General features: G+C 39.1%; 1 protein-coding gene across 9 annotated transcripts; it reads right to left on the bottom strand.

Moving 5' to 3' along the window:
- Positions 1 to 2,937: 2,937 nt before the first annotated feature.
- On the bottom strand, positions 2,938 to 15,192 carry HNRNPK (heterogeneous nuclear ribonucleoprotein K). Of its 9 annotated transcripts, none has more exons than XM_028507002.2 (17): positions 15,056 to 15,192; positions 13,087 to 13,160; positions 12,890 to 12,973; positions 12,354 to 12,451; positions 11,663 to 11,719; positions 10,149 to 10,192; positions 9,199 to 9,271; positions 8,615 to 8,686; positions 8,001 to 8,114; positions 7,500 to 7,628; positions 6,564 to 6,871; positions 6,397 to 6,451; positions 6,024 to 6,107; positions 5,727 to 5,742; positions 5,568 to 5,650; positions 5,013 to 5,182; positions 2,938 to 4,238 (listed from the first exon to the last, which is right to left on the bottom strand). In XM_028507002.2, the coding sequence occupies exons 3-17, from the start codon at positions 12,945 to 12,947 to the stop codon at positions 4,208 to 4,210; spliced, it is 1,392 nt and encodes a 463-aa protein (XP_028362803.1). In that variant the 5' UTR covers positions 12,948 to 12,973; positions 13,087 to 13,160; positions 15,056 to 15,192; the 3' UTR covers positions 2,938 to 4,207. The 9 variants fall into 9 exon arrangements, with proteins under 9 accessions (XP_028362803.1, XP_028362736.1, XP_028362751.1 ...); XM_028506935.2 differs by having other exon boundaries at positions 2,938 to 4,298; XM_028506950.2 differs by having other exon boundaries at positions 2,938 to 4,298; positions 15,052 to 15,179.
- Positions 15,193 to 18,567: the final 3,375 nt, after the last annotated feature.

An 18,567-nucleotide genomic window follows, 5' to 3' on the forward strand; every position in this document is an offset into this window, starting at 1 on the left:
GAGGTGGAGGCCAGAAAGGTTTCAAGTCATAGGTTAGCTGATATTTGTTTACCTCAAATCAGTTGGTTGTGCCTACTCAGCTGGCACAAAGGGGAACTCAAACCCACAAAATATTTGCATTTTGTACATTCAACCACTCACCTCAGCAGATTAGTTCATTTAAAATATGGACAAATGTATCTGCCTCGACTTTAATCTTCCAGGTATTCCCTTCCTTCCTCTTTCTCAGGTCAGATTCCTTCCCTGACTTGGAAGTGCTGAGGCCTGCGCCTTGGGCGAATATCTGTGTACACAAACTCTTCCAGTCTGTTTCATCTGCTAGGAGCAGAGGGAAGTTTTGGATCAACATACTGGGATTTTCCCTCTTAACTCTTCACGAAGTTGTTCCAGGCAACACTAACATGACTGTGAATGTATATATGTGTATATACACACATTTCACAGTATTATGGTTTTTTTCCCTCTATTTGTTATTATTGGATTATCTTTTCAAATAATTATTTTTGCTTACCACTGCACCCTTAAGGCCTACAACTGCCCCTATATAGAGAACTAAATATGTCTGGGTTAATGAAAAGGTAAGAAAATACTTGTAGCTCTTATATTATTACGTAACTCCTGACAAAAGCTCTTTCCTCCCATTACCAGAAAGTCTAACCAAACCCTTTGCATACAGCAGACCTTTAAGATCTTGGAAAGGTAGAGATGACAGACCTTTTAACAACTCCAGCTATTATCTCCAGGAATTTGTTAAATGCAGATTCTGGATGCCTTGGTAGAGAGATTGATTGGATTCATTAGAACTGAGGTGTGGGACAGCAGCTTTCATATTTAACCAGCATTGTTGGTGATTTTGAACATGCCCCTAGCAACAGTATTAGTGTTTGGGAAACACTGTAATACTACTGTGTAAAAGTTCTGTGTCATCATCAAGAAACTGGGACAGTTGCACTTCTAATTTGCAAGGAACAAACCTGTATTAGAAACAATGTAAACATAGTATTTAAGATTAACTTAATTTAGCCGTCAAGACTGAATATTCCTTGCCCTGGCTGGTATGGCTCAGTTGGTTGGAGCATTGTCCCATAGACCAAAACGTTTAAAAAAAACTGTTTTTTTTAACTGATATAAAAATAAATTTTAAAGTACAGGCCTCTTCAGGAGTGATTTTTTAAAAAGATTTTTACAGATGGGGAGAGGAAAAGAAATGTTGATGTGCAATATACACACTGACCAGTAGACTCTCACCCCAAGTGGGGACCTGGCCTGCAATCTGGGCATGTGCTGACTGAGAACCGAACTAGCTAGCAACCTTTACATTCACAGAACAGTATTGAATCCATTGGGCCACGCCCACCAGGGCTTCAGCAACTATCTTAAGCAATTCATGACTAGTGTTTGTGGAACAGTAATTCCCTTTGGGTACTAACCTAAGACATTGTAAGACAAACCACTGAAATGACTTTCAAAAAAAATTGCTCTAGTTGTTAATTCACTTTTGTAGACTGTCTATGTATACCACTGGTATTGGCTATTGAACATTTAGGCTTTAACTACTCAATCATTCAGTAAAATGTTATTTTTTCATTTTAGTCTCACTACGCAAGCCAACTTAAAATTTGGATAGCAGTGAAGTTCCTCATTCCTGTTAAAAACGTTGGTGCGACCTGATTTCCAACGTCCACTGACATTTTGGTACTAACTTGTCAAAAAGTTAAGCTAAAATCAGTCTTGGAAGCTTACATGTTCATGTTTAAATTTTTTGAACCTCTGCCCTGACCTGTGTGGCTGTTAGTTGTCATTCTGCAAGCAAAATGTTCCTGGGAATCAAACCCAGTCAGGGCACGTCTGGGTTGTGTGGATGTCCCAGGTAGGGAAGGATGCCGAGAGGCACCCCATATTTTTCTCCCTTCCCCTCTATAGAAATAAAATCTTTGAAGAGATATATATATAAAATTTAAAGCCTCAATATATCAAGTGTATGTACTACTCCTTACAAAAATGGTTCAATATGGCACCAAATGTGAATTCTAAACCTGATGCCAGAACTTTCTCAATTTCCAACTCATGTTCTAATACCACTTACACCAATAGTGGCAATGCTGTACACCCAAATTATCAATGCCATTCCCCAATTCTTTAGTAGATTCATGTGTTCAAAATCTGGTTTGTAAAGTAAAAATTAAAACCTTCACTGAATAAGTCCATTCTTTAATGATTTTTCAATGACTAATGGAAACTTTGAAAACCAGCATTCTCTCCAGGAATGCTTACAACTTAACTAAATGTCATCGGTGATTTTTCTCTGGGGATGGCTCATTTCAACATAAGCAGGCTGTACTACCTCCCAAGCAGTCCCAGCTTACCTATACTTGGAAATACTCAAGGGAGAAGTAACACCAATGTGACAACTCAGCCTAACTTTACCTTTGGGGAAACCTCATCACAAGTGGTCTTCACTAATTTTAAGTGATGTGACATCATGTATTTCACTATTGAGATACACTTAATTCCTTTCCTCCAAGAGGGAAGTGTGAATTGAAATACTCATCACCCTAAAAAGCAGTATTTGCATGTTACCATTTGTGTACTCAAGACAAACTGCCCACTTCACATTCTATTATACACAAGTCACCTTCCTACACTTAACAGACCTATACCCATGAATCCTTTTCTATGCAAATGAGGTCTCATGCCTCCTGCACAACTGGAGGTCAACAGTCAGTATTTTAGAATTTATTTTACTTTAGTACTCTCAAACAAACTAGTTAGTTACTCTACACAAAAATCTAACACAAACAAAAAAACCCTAAAGACTTTTCATAGGTAATATAAGAACATAACTTGTAAAACTGCATGACTCAGCTCTTAACACTATTTACCACCCCTACCAGATTTCATTCATAAATGCTAGAAAAACACTTCACACGAAAAATATATAATTTAAGATTACTGTATTTCCTTACAAGAGGAACGTTTTAACAAATTTTACAGGTGTCAGTCAATCCTTGTTCAAATTGGGCACACATCAAATCTAGCATTATGGGAGTTTTATTTGGAAGAGAACTTAACTATTAATACAAATGCCGAGATACTACACAAAACATCCACAGGAACTTTTTTCATTTTTTTTTAAATTGTTCACAAACATTTCCTACATAACCCAACATACAACAAAAAAAGGGTACATCTTTTTCTTTCAGTTTGCATACAATGGGAAAAACAAGAATATATATTTTTACAAAGTTGAACTAATAGACACTAGGCAGGCTGACAGTTGAAGTCTATAGGTGAGAAATTATCTAATAAAAAATAATCAGGATTTATTTAGCATCAGTCACTTCCATGACCAATTATTATTCCGATTAATAAAACTTGCTGCCATCAAGGCTTCTGGTGTATAGCAATACCATTATTTTTTAGCACTGCTCCCCACCTTTGTTCTTCACAATTACTAACACAGAAAACTGTTGCAAAGTAGGGGCAAGCATTTGCCAAAACAAATAAACAAAATCCCCAGCTTATTATAAGCATGAATGTGTTATGATGGAGTTTCTTCCCAAGCAATAAATGGAGTTTCAAACCATCCAGAAATCACCAGGACTGAATTTGCCAAGATATTTTTGCCTAAGTTTAAGCCCAGCAGAGGAGCTGAAAATCAAACTTAGTGTTCAGATTGAGAATAGGTTGGGGAATTCAGCCATTTGAAAAATGACCATCTTAAAAAAAAAAAAAAAAAAAAAAAAAAAAGACAACCGAAAAAATAGGTTCACTAAATTTATTTTAAAAATCATAAAACGTTTCTTACAAAAGAGCATTACATTCTGCACACTGCTCTGAATAGATGCCAGGGAAATATGGACTACTGTTACTTTTCCTCCCTGTCCCACCCCCCCCAAGTGTTACAGTGACCACAAAGCAAAGTGTTCACAATAATTACATAGGGGGAATTTTGCTTTTTAACCACCAACAATGAACAAAAATTAAAATTCACTCACTCTGCTGCTGTTTCAAAATTTCAATGTTAGTTTTTGCACACCCTCCCCCCACCCTGTTTGTAAGGAACTAAAACATTACATCTGGTGAACAGCAAAGATTTCACTACACCTCAAATGCAGAACACCTATGAAGCAGAGGAATGTTGGCTTTTTAAACAGAAGCAGATTAAAAAAAAAAGATGCAGGACTCCTTCAGTTCTTCACTAGTCTTAGAAAAACTTTCCAGAATACTGCTTCACACTATAAAAAAGAAAAAATATCTTGCATTAGAATCCTTCAACATCTGCATACTGCTTCACACTATAAAAGAAAAGAAAAAAAAGTACGAATTAGAATTTTTGTTTGTAACATCTTAATCAACATTAAGACAATTTTCAATGCTAAATTAAAATAAGCATGTCCAGTATAATTAGAAGAATTAAAACATTAGCAGTTACAAATTAGAGCAATGTAAAACTAAAAAAAATTAAAAGATTAATAGTGAACCAGACATTAGTAGAGAAGAATTAAGAAAATGAAATCGAAAGTTAATAGTTGGTAGAAAAGACAAGAAATGCCAGTTAGGTGTGAAATGCTGCATTTTACAGCACCAATCATTTGTCCTGTAGAGGCATGGCCTGTGCCATATGGCAGACTGTGATTTGTTGTCGATTTAGTTATCTAAAAACAACAAAATCACTAGTCTTCCACACAGAACTAGACCAACATCCACTGAATCTTCTATATTTTCTACAGGCTCTGTATAATTTATAACAAGTGGTTTTGGCAGCAGTTTTCACCACAGAAATGAGAAGTTTGCTTGGTTAAGGCTTCTTCCAGCAAGATTAGTATTGAATGTCTCCGTTTTTAGTAAGAAAGCAGAAGAAAATTAAAGCAAAGCTATTAGAATGTTTAGAAGTTAGGTCCCCAAAAGGTTGAGACACCATGGCTTCTAAAAAGAAAAACCAATTGAGAAGAAAAAGCTTTTTAAAGTTTTAGTATGTGCAAGCTAACATAAAAGGTAAACAAACTGACCTGTTCTGCAGCAAATACTGTGCATTCTGTATCTGGTCCTGTGTTCCTGTAATGGTAATGATCCGATCTTCGGACCCTTCTAAAGGCTCATCAATTTTGATCGAAGCTCCGGACTCATGACGAATTTGTTTAATCCTCTGACCACCTTTGCCAATAATAGATCCAGCCAACTGAAAAAATTTTCAGAAACAAGTATTTATGATATACTTTAAGAAAAAACATATAACCTGTATTTTTAATGACCTTCACAAGAGTATTAACTTAGTATATTTACTTATTCTGAATTTTAATGCTAACTAGTCAAGATTTGGGTTATAACATTTACACGTCAGCATTTCCTTAATAAATGAATCAAGGGCTCAAAAACCTCTAACTCCTTTTGATAGTATTAGACACCACTTGACAAATCTTAAACCAGAGAATGACACTACACTAAGTCCTTGAAAGCACAATTTTAGTCCTAAAATGGAATAATTTTGCTACACCTTTTATAATAAGTTAGGGAACTTAAAATGATGCATTAAATGTTCTGTGTAATACAGTAAAGATACTTACATCTTTGGGAATAGTTACTTGTGTAGTAATAATAGGTCCACCAAGATCACCATATGAGCCACGACCCCCTGCATAGGAATAATCTGATTTAAATTATGAGTATTAAGTTCATTTAGAAAGCATGAAATGATATTTGATTTCACAAAGGAGAAAACTTACCATATCCAGAGCCACCCTAAAAATGGAAAGAAAAAAACAAAACAGAACAAAACAAAAAATTACTTTAAGACTATTCTTCAGATATTTTAATATTCCTAAAACCCCTCAGTTTAGGAAACCAAAGTCCTCCCATATCTTCCCTAGTAAGTATACATTCGGAATACAATCCTTAGGGCAAGAAACCACTAAGGTATACAGGGTTTAAAAATATTAACAAGGGGGAAAGAAGACTTATTGGTGAGCACACAAACATCTTAATTATTACTGATATGAATGCAAACCACCATGATACTCAACCTGTGGTTCATAAGCCATCTGCCATTCTGAAGGGCTCCACGTATCTATTGCGGAATCCCAAGTTTCATCGGCACTGAAACCAACCTGTATTAAGAGACAGAACTATTAACACGAACCTGGTACCATATTTTTGTCCTAGAATTGTTTTTATATGCCTGTTTCTATTCTACGTCACTAAATATGTAAATAGGCAACAATTTCACATTTTGGGGAATAAAAATGTCTTAAGTGATAAAATCTACATAAGAAGTCCATTTTTAAGACAAGCTTGTCAATTAACAGTTTTTGGGAACAAAAGGTTAACTACATCTGATTTTAAGATAAGATCCCATATGTACTCAACTATACGTTGATGATAAATAAAAATTCTTACCATGCCATCATAACGGTCTCCAGGTCTTCCTCTTCTGTCATAGGCCATTAGATCTCTGCAAGAATAGTACTGGTTGTAATGTCACACACATCCAATAAAATCTACCCTACCCGACCTTGCTGAAGTGCAGCCTCCTGTATCTTAATATGCAGATGAAAAGAACTTACCCTCCTCTAGGTGGTGGTGGTGGAGGAAGAGGAAGATTCCGTGCTCTGCTACCACCCCGGCCACCTCTACCAGGAGGGGGTGGAGGAGGTCCTCGCCGAGGGCTCATATCATCGTAATCTCTTCTAGATGGAGGCATCGGACGCCCACCCCGACCAGGAGGCATTCTGTCAAAACCACCTCTTCCCCGCATGGGAAATCCCACAGGACGTCCACGGCGGTCATCAAACATCATTGTAAAGCCACCATAATCATAGGTTTCATCGTAAAAGTTGGGATCATAAGGCTGTGCACGTCCTTTGATGGGAGACTGAAACAAAAACAGCTATATTACAGACCAAAGAAAAACACCCTTGGTTCACCACCAACCACTCTTTTTTACAAAACATCTAGAGCTCCCTCCTTATTTCTAACAGGCAATGCAGACAGAACAAGGAAATAGGCAAAGATACAATAGGAAGGAAAGGACAGGGGATCGAGGGTGGGGGCAACATGCTGAGCCCAAACAAAAAGTGAGCATTACTGCTTTTTTGGGAGGGCAGGGGGAGAGATTAGCAGCTTACTATTTTTATCCTAATCTTAGGCATTTTATGAACACCTTTTACATTTCACAGTGGAGTCTATAAAGTAGTAACCATTCCGAGAGATTAAGGGATCACTATCTTTGGTGAGCCTATAACCCATACTGAGGCTGTAATGTGGAAACCTGTGCAATATAGTACTATAGAAACTTCCTTTTAAGGACTAAAGGCTATAAAAATCTCGTTAGCAATCAAATGATCATTCTCTACACTCTCCCAATTATTTCTAAATTAAAGTGATAACTAAAGACAGGCGATAAAGAATTGCTAGGGAAAAAGATAAGACTGTCTTAACAATTCTGAAACTACTTTTGACATCTATGAATTTCATGAAATGAAATGTATATTCCAAGGTACCTCTGATATGAGATCAAGGATGATTTTTATGCACTCTACAACCCTATCTGGTTTTCCTCCAATAAGCACGACTCTGTCAGTGGAATGAGGACAGCATTCCTGGAAAAGCTTGATTGTTGTCTGAGTGTTCTGTAATAAGTTAAAACAAAACAAAACAAAACAAAGAACAGAATTAAGCAAAAGAAACAACAAAAAAAACAAGCACACTAACAAGGCTAGGAAACCTGGGAAGGCTCAGAAGCACAATCACCTTAACAAAACCTGCACCCCCCCCCCCCCCCCCCCCCGTTAGTAACTCCAGGAATTTTCATTGGCATAAAAATTTTTGGCAAAATAATGTGAGTAAGGCCTTATTGTGGTATTTTGATAGCAAACTAAGTAAGAAGTGATGAGGAATCTCAGGGAAGAAACTCAGAAGGGTGAGAAGCCCACTGAACCAAATCTATGTGAAAAACTATTTTCAAGTAATGTTAACAGGAGAAAATAAAATGGTGCCTTTACCTCTCTAAGTTCTTTGATTTTAGCACCTTTGACCCCAATAATTCCTCCTGCCAGACTCTGATGAATCAACAGTCTCAATTCGCAGTCAAAGTCGCTTCCTTTATAGTGTTGGTACTGCAGAGGGAGAGTTATAAAATTTTAGTTCCAAATTAAAGATCCCCCAAATAATGCACACTTATCTGCTATAAGCGTAACATACTGTTGCAGTGAGCAACCTGAATTTTTATTTCAATAACTTTACCAGTTATGTGCTTATTATCCTCAATAGCCAGGCCCAAAAAGGACATTCTGCACCACCTTAAAAAACTATTTTATTTTCAGGTCCTGCAACACCATACCCACACTGCAGCCATTTAGCATGTCGCTGTTACCACAATATTATTATTAACATTCAAATAACACCATAATATAAATGACTGCAAAGCACTTTGCAAATGTAGTTAATTCCCACTGCAGCATGGAGCAGGGTCAACAGTGAGTTGTAAGACCATTCATTTATCATGTTTTCAAGCCTTTTTCTATAGAGACGGGAAAAGCACACCATGTTAAAAATAAAATTGATCCTATGGGCCAGGCTCCATACTTCAGTGGGGTTCAATGGCACTATGACATACATTTAAGCATTCCACAGCATCAGATTCGAGCGGGAGCTGGCTGGTTGCAGTGGGTGATGGCAACTGCAGGCCCTGAAAGTAGAAAAATAAGAGTAATAGGTTAAGTGTCTAGTGTGATCAGGCTATTGTCGCATATATTGGTAAAGCTACTACAACATATTTCACATCTACATCATTAAATATGAGAAACTGCTAATCTACACTAAAAACATACGTTTTCTCTACATAATAATTACACAATTAAAATATCCTCAAACTTTTCAAATACAGTCCTTCCCCACGTATTCCTACAACCAATTAAAACAAAACAACCCCCCAAACTCCTATGAAACTAAACCCCATAAAATCTATGCTAAACCCATGAAAGTACACGACCACAAATAGTTCCTATTTACTCCAGAGGCCAGACTGCATTTTAAAACAAATTGTGATCACGATAACCCTGTGTTCTATGGAGCAGGCTGTACAATGCTGCTGCTACAAACTATTTTACTCACTGTCTCTCCACCTCCCCCATTATGGCCCAATAAACATACTTTAAGCACCCCCCCATCAATTGGCAAATACATAAAAAAAGAGCCTACCTCTTCCAAGGTAGGGATGATTTTCTTCAGAATTTCTCCAATTGTTTCAATATCAGCACTGATACTCAATATGCTGTCAAACATCACAAATACCAGATAGTACAAAAAAGATGGAAAAGAAAAATGAGTTTTGTGTTTATCACTAGTCATACAAACTTTTTACAGAGAAGTAACATACAATTTTTTAATACTCCCCATTTAAAATAGCCTATGTATAGATTTAACACATGCATTTTTGTTTTATGCCCAATACAGACATGGTAACAGTATTAGGAGACTTGCAGAGAGACAGAGAGAATGGGCTCTTGGAAGGGCTCAGATTAAGTGGGCAATAAATTGACCAGAACTGAAGCAGAGTTGAATATTTATGTTCCCCGCCACCACTAAGTTAATTAAGGATACCCTTGCCGTTATATTGGTAAAACTGGCACACCTTCTCTTAGGCAAAGTGGGGGAATATGCAAGTGGTGAACATTATATTTGGAGTAAGGTTATGGATACCAGTTAGAAATTAGATCACTAATGGGCTCTGCAAGAAAACAAATACAAATGCAAGACAAAACAAAGACAATACAAATGAGAAGTGAAGGAAAGTGAACCAGAGTTAGCATTTCATCAGAAAAAATTATGAACAGGCAATGTTGGGAAGCAAGGTGGGCCACAAAGACAGAGCGAGAGACTATTTTGGTAACAATTTGATTTACAATGCAGCAAATATGCAACACTTGAAGCTGTGCTCCTTCCATCGAAATAAAATTAGTGGATCGTTTGGGTGGGCAACTCACGGTAAAAGTTCAGTGACAAAAAGACTTAATGGGGAAAATAAGACAGAAACTTGAAAAACAATACACCGTCTAAAGGGGATACTATTTAATTATATAAAAGGCAGGTAATAAAATACATTTCTCTCTTTCTAATCAGGCAGTGAGGCATAAACTGTTGGGACATACCGCTCGGGGCCACTGCTGTCTGGGACTGAAACACTGGCATTGTACTGCATTGGTCATTGGCGTTCGTGGATGTTGGCATTGGGCATGGGCATTCAATCAGAAGTTGTCAAGTATGGTACCCGTTTGGCAACGAGCACATTTTTGGGCATAGCCAACCAGGGTTTTCACATGGGCGTTCAGGGGCGGATGGGCCAACGTCATGGTGGGCAACGCAGGGGTAAGTCGATCCAGTACATGGGCAACGGAGATATATGGCCAAAAAAACAAGGAGAGGGAAAAGGGGGAAAAGCAATAAATTTTAATTTAATACAAACTATACTCATACTCTCAATTAATGAAACAAGTTTAAGTTGCTCTGAAGACTAACACAATAATGGACTTCTCTATATCTGACTGTGGCTTAACATTTAAGGACCTTAAATGATGGTACTAGCTATTTAAAAAACAAAACAAAAAAAAAAAAACCAAACGATGTTTCAGTAGCAGGCTGGCTCATGAGGGTAGACACAAAACCTGTCATGACTCAGTTTACTGATGTTCTTGAGGAAACGGGGAAATTAATAACCCAGATAACTATACAGAACATCTGGATTGAGAGGAGAGAGGTTTATAAAAGACAAAACAAAAATTCCCACATAACCAAAACCCTAAAAAGACTAGTTGGTTTCCTGGAGGTTTAAAACACATCCCTAGATCCTAACAGGCAAGTTTGCAAAATTTTAAACGAATTTTCAAGTTCAGTTTACAGTAATCAAGAGGAACACACAAAGATCTGCGACCAAGAGAGAAATGAAATACTACCAAATAAGTATTTAACACAAAGTTATTATTTGCCTCAATTTTAGCAAGAAAAACATTAAGAGCGTGTTCACTATGAGAAAAAAATTTAAAAGGAATTTAGGTGTAGCCAAGCCCTATAAATATGCGCACTTCTGGTGATACCAACATTTACTGTGTCTAATCACAAGAGTCAACCCACTATAAAATACGAAGACTCAAACAAATCACTGGCATTGACAAAAGGTTTCCCAATCTTAAAGATTTTAAGTGCCTATTCTCTTCTTTACCCATATTTAAATCATGCAAGCTTAACATTAATTTGTTTGTGTTCCATGTGCAAGCTGTTAAACAGATGGACGATTAAAAAAGGAAATAAAAATTTGAGTTTAATCAGCCACCTGCAATGGTTTTCAGTAACACTGTAATTGATTCACACACGGGAAATGGTGCAATTAAGGGTTTTTACACTGTCGTTATTGTTATTTCTAATTAAGATGTTATCTTGCTTGAAGTGAATAATTTGGTGGAAAGTTATTAGAAAGTGAAGAGGTTTAATATAGATTCTCCCCACCCAACACAAACTGTTAAACCAGGAACGGCAAACCTTGAAATTATCTATGCAACCAATGATTACAAATGGCTGGTATCTAGGCTATTAAATGATTTCTATGATGCAACTCCTTAAATTTCTACCAATTGAAGCTGCTTGTGTAGTTTAAACTCTTAATACTTACGTCTGTACGCAGAGCCTTAATATTCTTGCCTCCTTTTCCAATCACTGCCCCAGCATTCTGGAGAAGGTAAAAAGAAATTTTCTTGTTCCTTTTCTTGTGCTCTGAAGCTTTCATTCCCCCCCCCCCCCCCCCCCGGATCCTTTTTCTGTTATAAAGCTGGAAATTTATTTGGGGATATCAGAATCAAGTTAAAATATTAAAGAAACACCAAGTATCTAATGTGTTTTTTTGGTTCTGATAACCAAAGAGAGCTTTGGAATATTCAGAATTTAAGAATACACTAAATATAAAACTTTAAGTACTTATTACTCATATAGTATCCATCTGTAAACAAATAATTTACAGATGGATACTATAAATTTGTGACCTGATAGTACTAAGTAAATGGCCAATTTATTTGCTAGTAAATTATTGTAACCAAAATCCATTTATGCTGTAAGAATCACCTATACCCTTCTCCTGGTTTTACCTGTAAGTGGCTCAGTATATTAAGGGATTTCATTTTAATTATTAGCCAAAACATAAAAACCAAACCAAACCAACCCCCCCCCAAACCCTCCAAGTCCCACACATCTTTTAAATTTTTCAATCTTTAAGGCTTTGAAGGCTTCCCAGGAGGCCTAATGAGAAATTATCTTAATTTCTACTTGAGTAAAAGTCATTTTCAAATTTTCAAGAATAAAATTAATACCTTGCTCTGAAGCAGAATGCGCAGTTCAACCATCTCATCAGTGTTTCTAGATCTTTTAAAAGCTTGTTCCTCTTCCATGTCTTCTGCAGGGCGTTTACCTAGAAATTAACAGTTCAAATTTCAAAGAACACACCAGCATCTTCAAGAAAAAGCATCTTTAATTATATTTAAGTTTTCATGTAATTAACAGGTTAAATTAGAAAAAGCAACTACATTCTGTTTGAAGAGATTTGTTGCTAATTGCAAGTTTGTTTAAAAAAGCCCTAAAGGCATTCATATTCTTGGATGTTTACAGATCAAAGCATGCTCCCTTTTCCAGTAACATTTTCTAAATGAGGTACCATGACAAAATACTTCAAATGATCAGAAAATTCAAAATGCAAAAAAAAGCCTTTTTGTATTGGTTTTTGTCTTAATTACCTACCTATGCAAGGGTTACTTTTAAGTTCATAAATAGAAGCTGAGAATTAACTCACAGCAATTTCCAACTACACTCACAATCATTAACAACAAAATTAACAGGAATGTCCTCTCACCAAATTCACCATTGGTTTCAGTGTTGGGGAAGGTTTCCTCTGGCTGTTCAGTTTCCATTTTCTTGGATTATATTGAACACCAATCTGTTGAAAAAAATAAAGAAAGAGGATAGTACGCCCGGCTTACTGGAAAACAAGATGTGTATGTTGCTAAACATTAAGAAAGGCAAAGAAACAACTCTGCTTCTAGAACGTACCAATTATATATCCTTCCAGAGAAGAACTGAAGTGTTCTGGGCGGGACCAACTGACACCCTAGTGCTGCAGTAGCCTAAAAAACCAACACAAATCAGTTTTGCCTTGGGTTGCTAATTACTTGAAACTAACAAACACTGATTTGAACACAACAAACTAAAATGCTGGTTCTAAAACTCGTTTCTTCAATTTAGGGCTTTAAAACCTCAAACGATTGCCTTGAAAATCCAAAACAATCCTATCGATTTTTTTGGTAAAGAACACTGAAGCCATCTAGTCCCACCACAGAAGCTAGTTATTTTATATGATAAATACAGGTAAGACCAAAGGCACAACAACCCACGAGCCTCAATTCTTTCGCCAAATTTAACTTATACAAAAACATAAAACAAACCAGTTTTATATTAAAATTTAAATTGTTTGGGGGTTTCTTTCTATTGGGACTTGAAATGTTTTCTAAAACCTCGTAATTTCCTATCAAGGCAAATTCAAGACATGCCCAACAGTCAAGTCAATCTGCTGAAGGAATCTCAGAACCTGATTTAAGAGCAAACCCAAACTGCCAGTAGTATTCGATTTACACTAGGTTAAAAAGGCATGGCTTAACCATTACACCTTCACAACCAGAATGGTCAAAGGACTGCGAACAGTCCCTCTCACTACTGGCAGAACGGGACATGTGGTCCCTGCTTTAAAAAAAGAAAAAGGGGGGTGGGGTGGGCGGCAACATTTGTCTTCCATTCTTCCTTAAAGTTTGTCGATAAACCACTTTTCCAACGACTAACTGAAACTCTTCTTGGAGCCCATCGCTCAAATACTGAGGTGTGGCAGAGTATTTGGATAAAGGAATTTAAAAACAGAGGGATCTGTTTGTAAGCATAAAACGTTGCTGCGGTCCTTCTATCACCATTCCTCAGAACGCAAAATTCGCTAAATACGCACGCAAGCAGCCGAGGTAACATGCATTCCCCTCCCCCACACGCGATACCAGAATCCGCAAGAGCCGAGTAACGCGAGTTGAAAAAGTCACGGGCGAGAGCTGAAGCGCCGCTACTCTCCTGGATCCGACAGGAAATGGCGGCCTGTGTAATGGCGACTACGTGCTACTAGGCGGAGCCGGGAGCCGGGAGCCGACCCCTCCCCCATCCACCACGCGGTCCCGAGATCTCATCCCCCGCACCCTCCCCCCACCGCGGGCGAGACAAAGCAACGGAGGCAGCCCCGACCGTTCGACCTCTCCCGCTCCAGGTCCAAGCCCCGGACGGGTCAGCGAAAGTGAGGCGGGACCCACACAAAAGACGGCATTCTCTTCCGCCCTGGGGTCCGGCTCGCAGACCTCCCACCACCTCTCCCCCAAAAATCCTGGTCCCCAAGACTGAAAACTACAGCTCATCCAACAGGCACATGCCTCGCAACGTCCCACGGCCTCTAGTACCACAACGAGGACTGCGGATATACGCTCAGGGAAATGGCGGAGGTGGGGGGAGGGGAAGCGGGCAACGTTCCCTCGCTGAGAATCAGCCAACCAAGCAGCCCTCAAACGCCTCCCTCAAGTGACAAAATTCGTCTCTGACTCTCACTCTCTCGCGCCGTTTGCCTAGCCCCACTCCTCACCGCGCGAGGCCGCCGTCCCTATGCTGCCGCGCCGCCTCAACCGGTCACAGATAGGGAACGAGCCTAGGGCCCCGCCGCTCTCCCCCGCCTCCCGCGCTCTGCTACCCCGCCGTCGTAGCCGATTGGCTGCTGGGGCTTCAGACGTGGCGCCAGGGCGAAGCAATTGGTCGAAAGCCGCTTCAATCAATGTGCCGGAGGAGGCGACACCCCGCCTCCCGCCGGCGCCTCCCTTCAGGCTGCGAGGCCGCTGAAGGCCGGAGGAAAACCAGACTTAGAAAAAGTCAACGCAGCCTTTAGGGAGGCTAATCCCCTTCCTGCGTCCGTAATACCGAAGTCCCAATAACCCCAATTACCTACAGGCCGTCAACAAGCGGAACGTAAGCAAGACGTCGAGGTTGGTGCAGCCGAGAAACAGAGGATAATGGCGTCCGCAGCACTTTCGCCTGGAGCGCCCTCCTCTCCTCCTGTTCGCGCACTCACTAGCTGGGGGAGGGGAAAAAGCCTCTCGCGAGAACTAAAGGCTGTCTCGTTCACAGGCACTGGGAGGGGGCGGGGAAGAGGCGTTTTCAGAGCCTGGAGGAATCTTTTGGATTTGGAGGAGGGGCAAGAGCGCGAGGGTAGTCAGGCGGGAAGCGGCAAAATAGGTTTAGGGCGCGCGGCGTTTCGGTTCCTGTATTCAGAGTCGCACGGCTCGGGAACTGCAGTTGCACGAGGTGAAAGCGGGATTCCCAGGTCGGTGCTAGGCCCCGACGAATGCCCCCGTTTCCAAAGTCCACACTCGGGTCTCCATTCCTCCCTGTACCCCACTCCCTCCCGGCTGCGGGGCGAGCTGCGGGTCGGTAAGTGCAGCCTGCCCACCAGCCTGGCCCTCACCGTGGAAACCCGCTATTTGTAACGGGCCGCAGCGCCCGTCAGGCGTGGCCCCGGTGGGGGGCGCAGCTGGCGATTGGTACTGGCGGGATCCCGACCGACCCGAAGCGGGTCCGCCGGGTTGTGGCAGTGAACCGCGGAGCCTTGGAGAACTTGTTCCTTTGGCTCCTACGTTGAGCCCGCACGCTCGGGAAACTCCAGGCTTCTCTTTGAAGAGACCTTTGATCGTTTCTTTTTGTTCTTTTTGTTGATGGGGCCTGTGCTACAACTATTTTGTAGTGTCTTCGCTGCGTTTTATTTGAAAAATTCCTGGAAGTAGTATTACGTTCATCCCAAATGAATGCAAGCATCATAATACGTTTAGACACCCTCGTTCTGTTTTTCAACTCTTTGAAAAGCCTACGGTGTGTCAGGGTATACGACAGTGCTCAAAATAGCAAAAACCTTGCCCTCCAATGTTACCGTTTTACGGTATTCAGATTACAGTACTTGCTTTGTGTCTCGTGTTCTTAAGGCCCCGTACTAAGCTTTGGTGATTTCTTTTGTTAAGATCGTTCCGAATCCTGACAATTCCGGGAAATCGCCAGGGTTGATTGTACCCAATTTTCACATCATGATCCTTCAACTCTCCTATCTTCCTCCACAATCCCAAACTCACGTTGAAGGTTAAAGATGTTGTACTTTACACATAAAGCTAAATCCACTACTAGCAGAATACACATAATATGTATGTATTTTTAATGATAAATTTGTGCTGATTCATTACATTGGAACTTGATTTCCCTCTTGAATAATTTGCAAAATAGATGTAGTCAGCATCTTTTTTAAATGGCTATGACTTCGTCTATCCTTTCAACTTTTACTTGCCTAATTAGGAAGAACTAAGCGCTTCTTGGAGCACCATTTACTGGCTGGGAGGGTAGTTAACAAATACTGTTAGAGCATAGTGTCTGAGATTGTGGAGTTTAAGATCTCTTTAAGTGTTAATCCAGTTTTTCTAATATGGTTCTCACCATGAAGAGTGCGTTGTAAGTCTTGCTGAGAGGTAAAACAACTCACATTTTGGTTCTATGGTACGTGGTTAGTGTTCAACCAAGAATCGATAAGCGTATTTGGGGGCTGGGAAACTTGAGTTGTAGAGATTTAATCTGCCAGTTAGGATTTGCAACATTTAATTGAATCTATCATTGAAAACCTGGGACATTTCACTAACACTAATAGGCATATATAGGGATACAGTACTAATTAATGATGTTTTCTTTCAAGTTAGTATTTTTATTGCAACCATCATTTTCTGTGACGAGTGATGAACAGCAGTGCAAAGTAAGCCCTATCCAGGAACTCCTTCCTCCCAATTTTACCGTCTTCTGACTGGACTCTAACTGGTAAAAGCTATTACCTTTTGTAGATGCCATTATTGGATGCTTTTATTTTTCATTATGTTTTACAATTTACTTTTTAAGTTTACTGTTTAAATTACAGGAAAAATCTGCCTTTTCATCATCCTTTCATACTCTAGTGTTTTCAGCCAAACTATATTATACCTATGCTCATTCATGGACTTGCCAATTTGATTGATACATTCAGTGGTTCCTGTTATGTGTAATTGTATGATCATTTTGCACTCCAAGTGAATTCAGAGCTAGTATTATTTAGGTTTGGGATTTAATTTTTTAAAAGATTTTATTTATTTATTTTTAGAGAGTGGGGAAGAGAGGGAGAGAGAGAGGGAGACAAAGGGCAATGCGTGGTTGCCTCTGGAGTACCCCCCACTGAGGATCTGGCCGGCAACCTAGGCATGTGCCCTGACTGGGAATCAAACATGCGACCCTTTGGTTTGCTGACCGGCACTCAATCCACTGAGCCACACACCAGCCAGGTGGGATTTATTTTAGGTAAGCTAATATAATTGAGATTGCACACTGTCTGGCTGGATGGTTATTTAAAATATTATAGCTAGCATTTCCTGAATTCCCTACCATGTGCCAGATCTGGTACTAGCAATTTAATGCTTATTACAGTTCTGTGGGTATGTTGTGGTTATCTTTTTTTATGAATGAGGAAATTAAGAACATATCTGAGGTCACATAGCAGTTAGGATTCAAACTCCTAAACCTATTTATTCTCTTTCTGTTTTTTATCTTACATTAGGTTATGGAAGATCAACAAATAGCCTCACTGATTACTTCTGATTTCAGTCATTACATATAATTTTCCCTCTTAATTTTTAGAGAGTACCTTCTCAAGATTTTAGGGTTACCCTGAAGTCATTCCAAATGAGTTAAAACACAGATTACCTTTACTTTGTAGATACAGATACAGGAAACATGGAGTGATTATGATGTAAATATTTGTTATTGCTTATAAGTTTCCATTATTGGTTGAATGCCATTTACAATACCCAGAAGAATGGTACTTCTGCTTCTTCTATTTTTTAAAAGTTGAAATATGTGAGACTGCCTGCAAATTACTTTATAAACTAAATATGCTTAAGTCTTAGTGATGAGTGATAGAATTTTCCTATTCTATTCTCTTTCCGCTCAGTTCCTGCAGTCAAGATCAAGATCTAGAATGTAGATTATTGTGGTTGGCCAAGTTTACTATGCACAAAATGTCAGTTTGCTAAAACTTTTTTCATGATTATAAAACTAGTAAGGATTGCAATATGTGTAGTTTTATATGTGGCCTTTTTCCTAACAAAATGAAATATGAGCATGTCACTAAATAGTCCTTAAAAATGTTTTTTAAAGATGCTCCTAAAGACCCTCCATTCCATAGATTGTTTTTCCACACTACAAAAACAATGATAAATACTCTGGCACACAAATTTTTTATCTGCATTTCTGATTGTTTTCTTAAGATTAATTTTGGAGAGTAAAAGAAGTAGATCATATGGTATGAACATTTCTTAAAGTACAATTTAAAAAGCATATACTTTTGAGGATTAGGGGCTGTTTTTTTGTGTCAGAGCAGATGGGAGGCCGTGCTGCCCTAGCTAA

The sequence above is a fragment of the Phyllostomus discolor genome, chromosome 3, assembly GCF_004126475.2.
Source record: "Phyllostomus discolor isolate MPI-MPIP mPhyDis1 chromosome 3, mPhyDis1.pri.v3, whole genome shotgun sequence".
NCBI classification, from domain to species: Eukaryota; Metazoa; Chordata; class Mammalia; order Chiroptera; family Phyllostomidae; genus Phyllostomus; species Phyllostomus discolor.

Excerpts from the sequence above, each read along its gene's own strand:
- HNRNPK (XM_028506935.2), bottom strand. The coding sequence starts at position 12,947 with ATGGAAACTGAACAGCCAGAGGAAACCTTCCCCAACACTGAAACCAAT. Across the intron at positions 11,720-12,353 it reads GCATTCTGCTTCAGAGCAAG|AATGCTGGGGCAGTGATTGG; the intron begins GTATTAATTTTA and ends TACCTTCTCCAG. Across the intron at positions 6,872-7,499 it reads TCCTTGATCTCATATCAGAG|TCTCCCATCAAAGGACGTGC; the intron begins GTACCTTGGAAT and ends TTTTTGTTTCAG.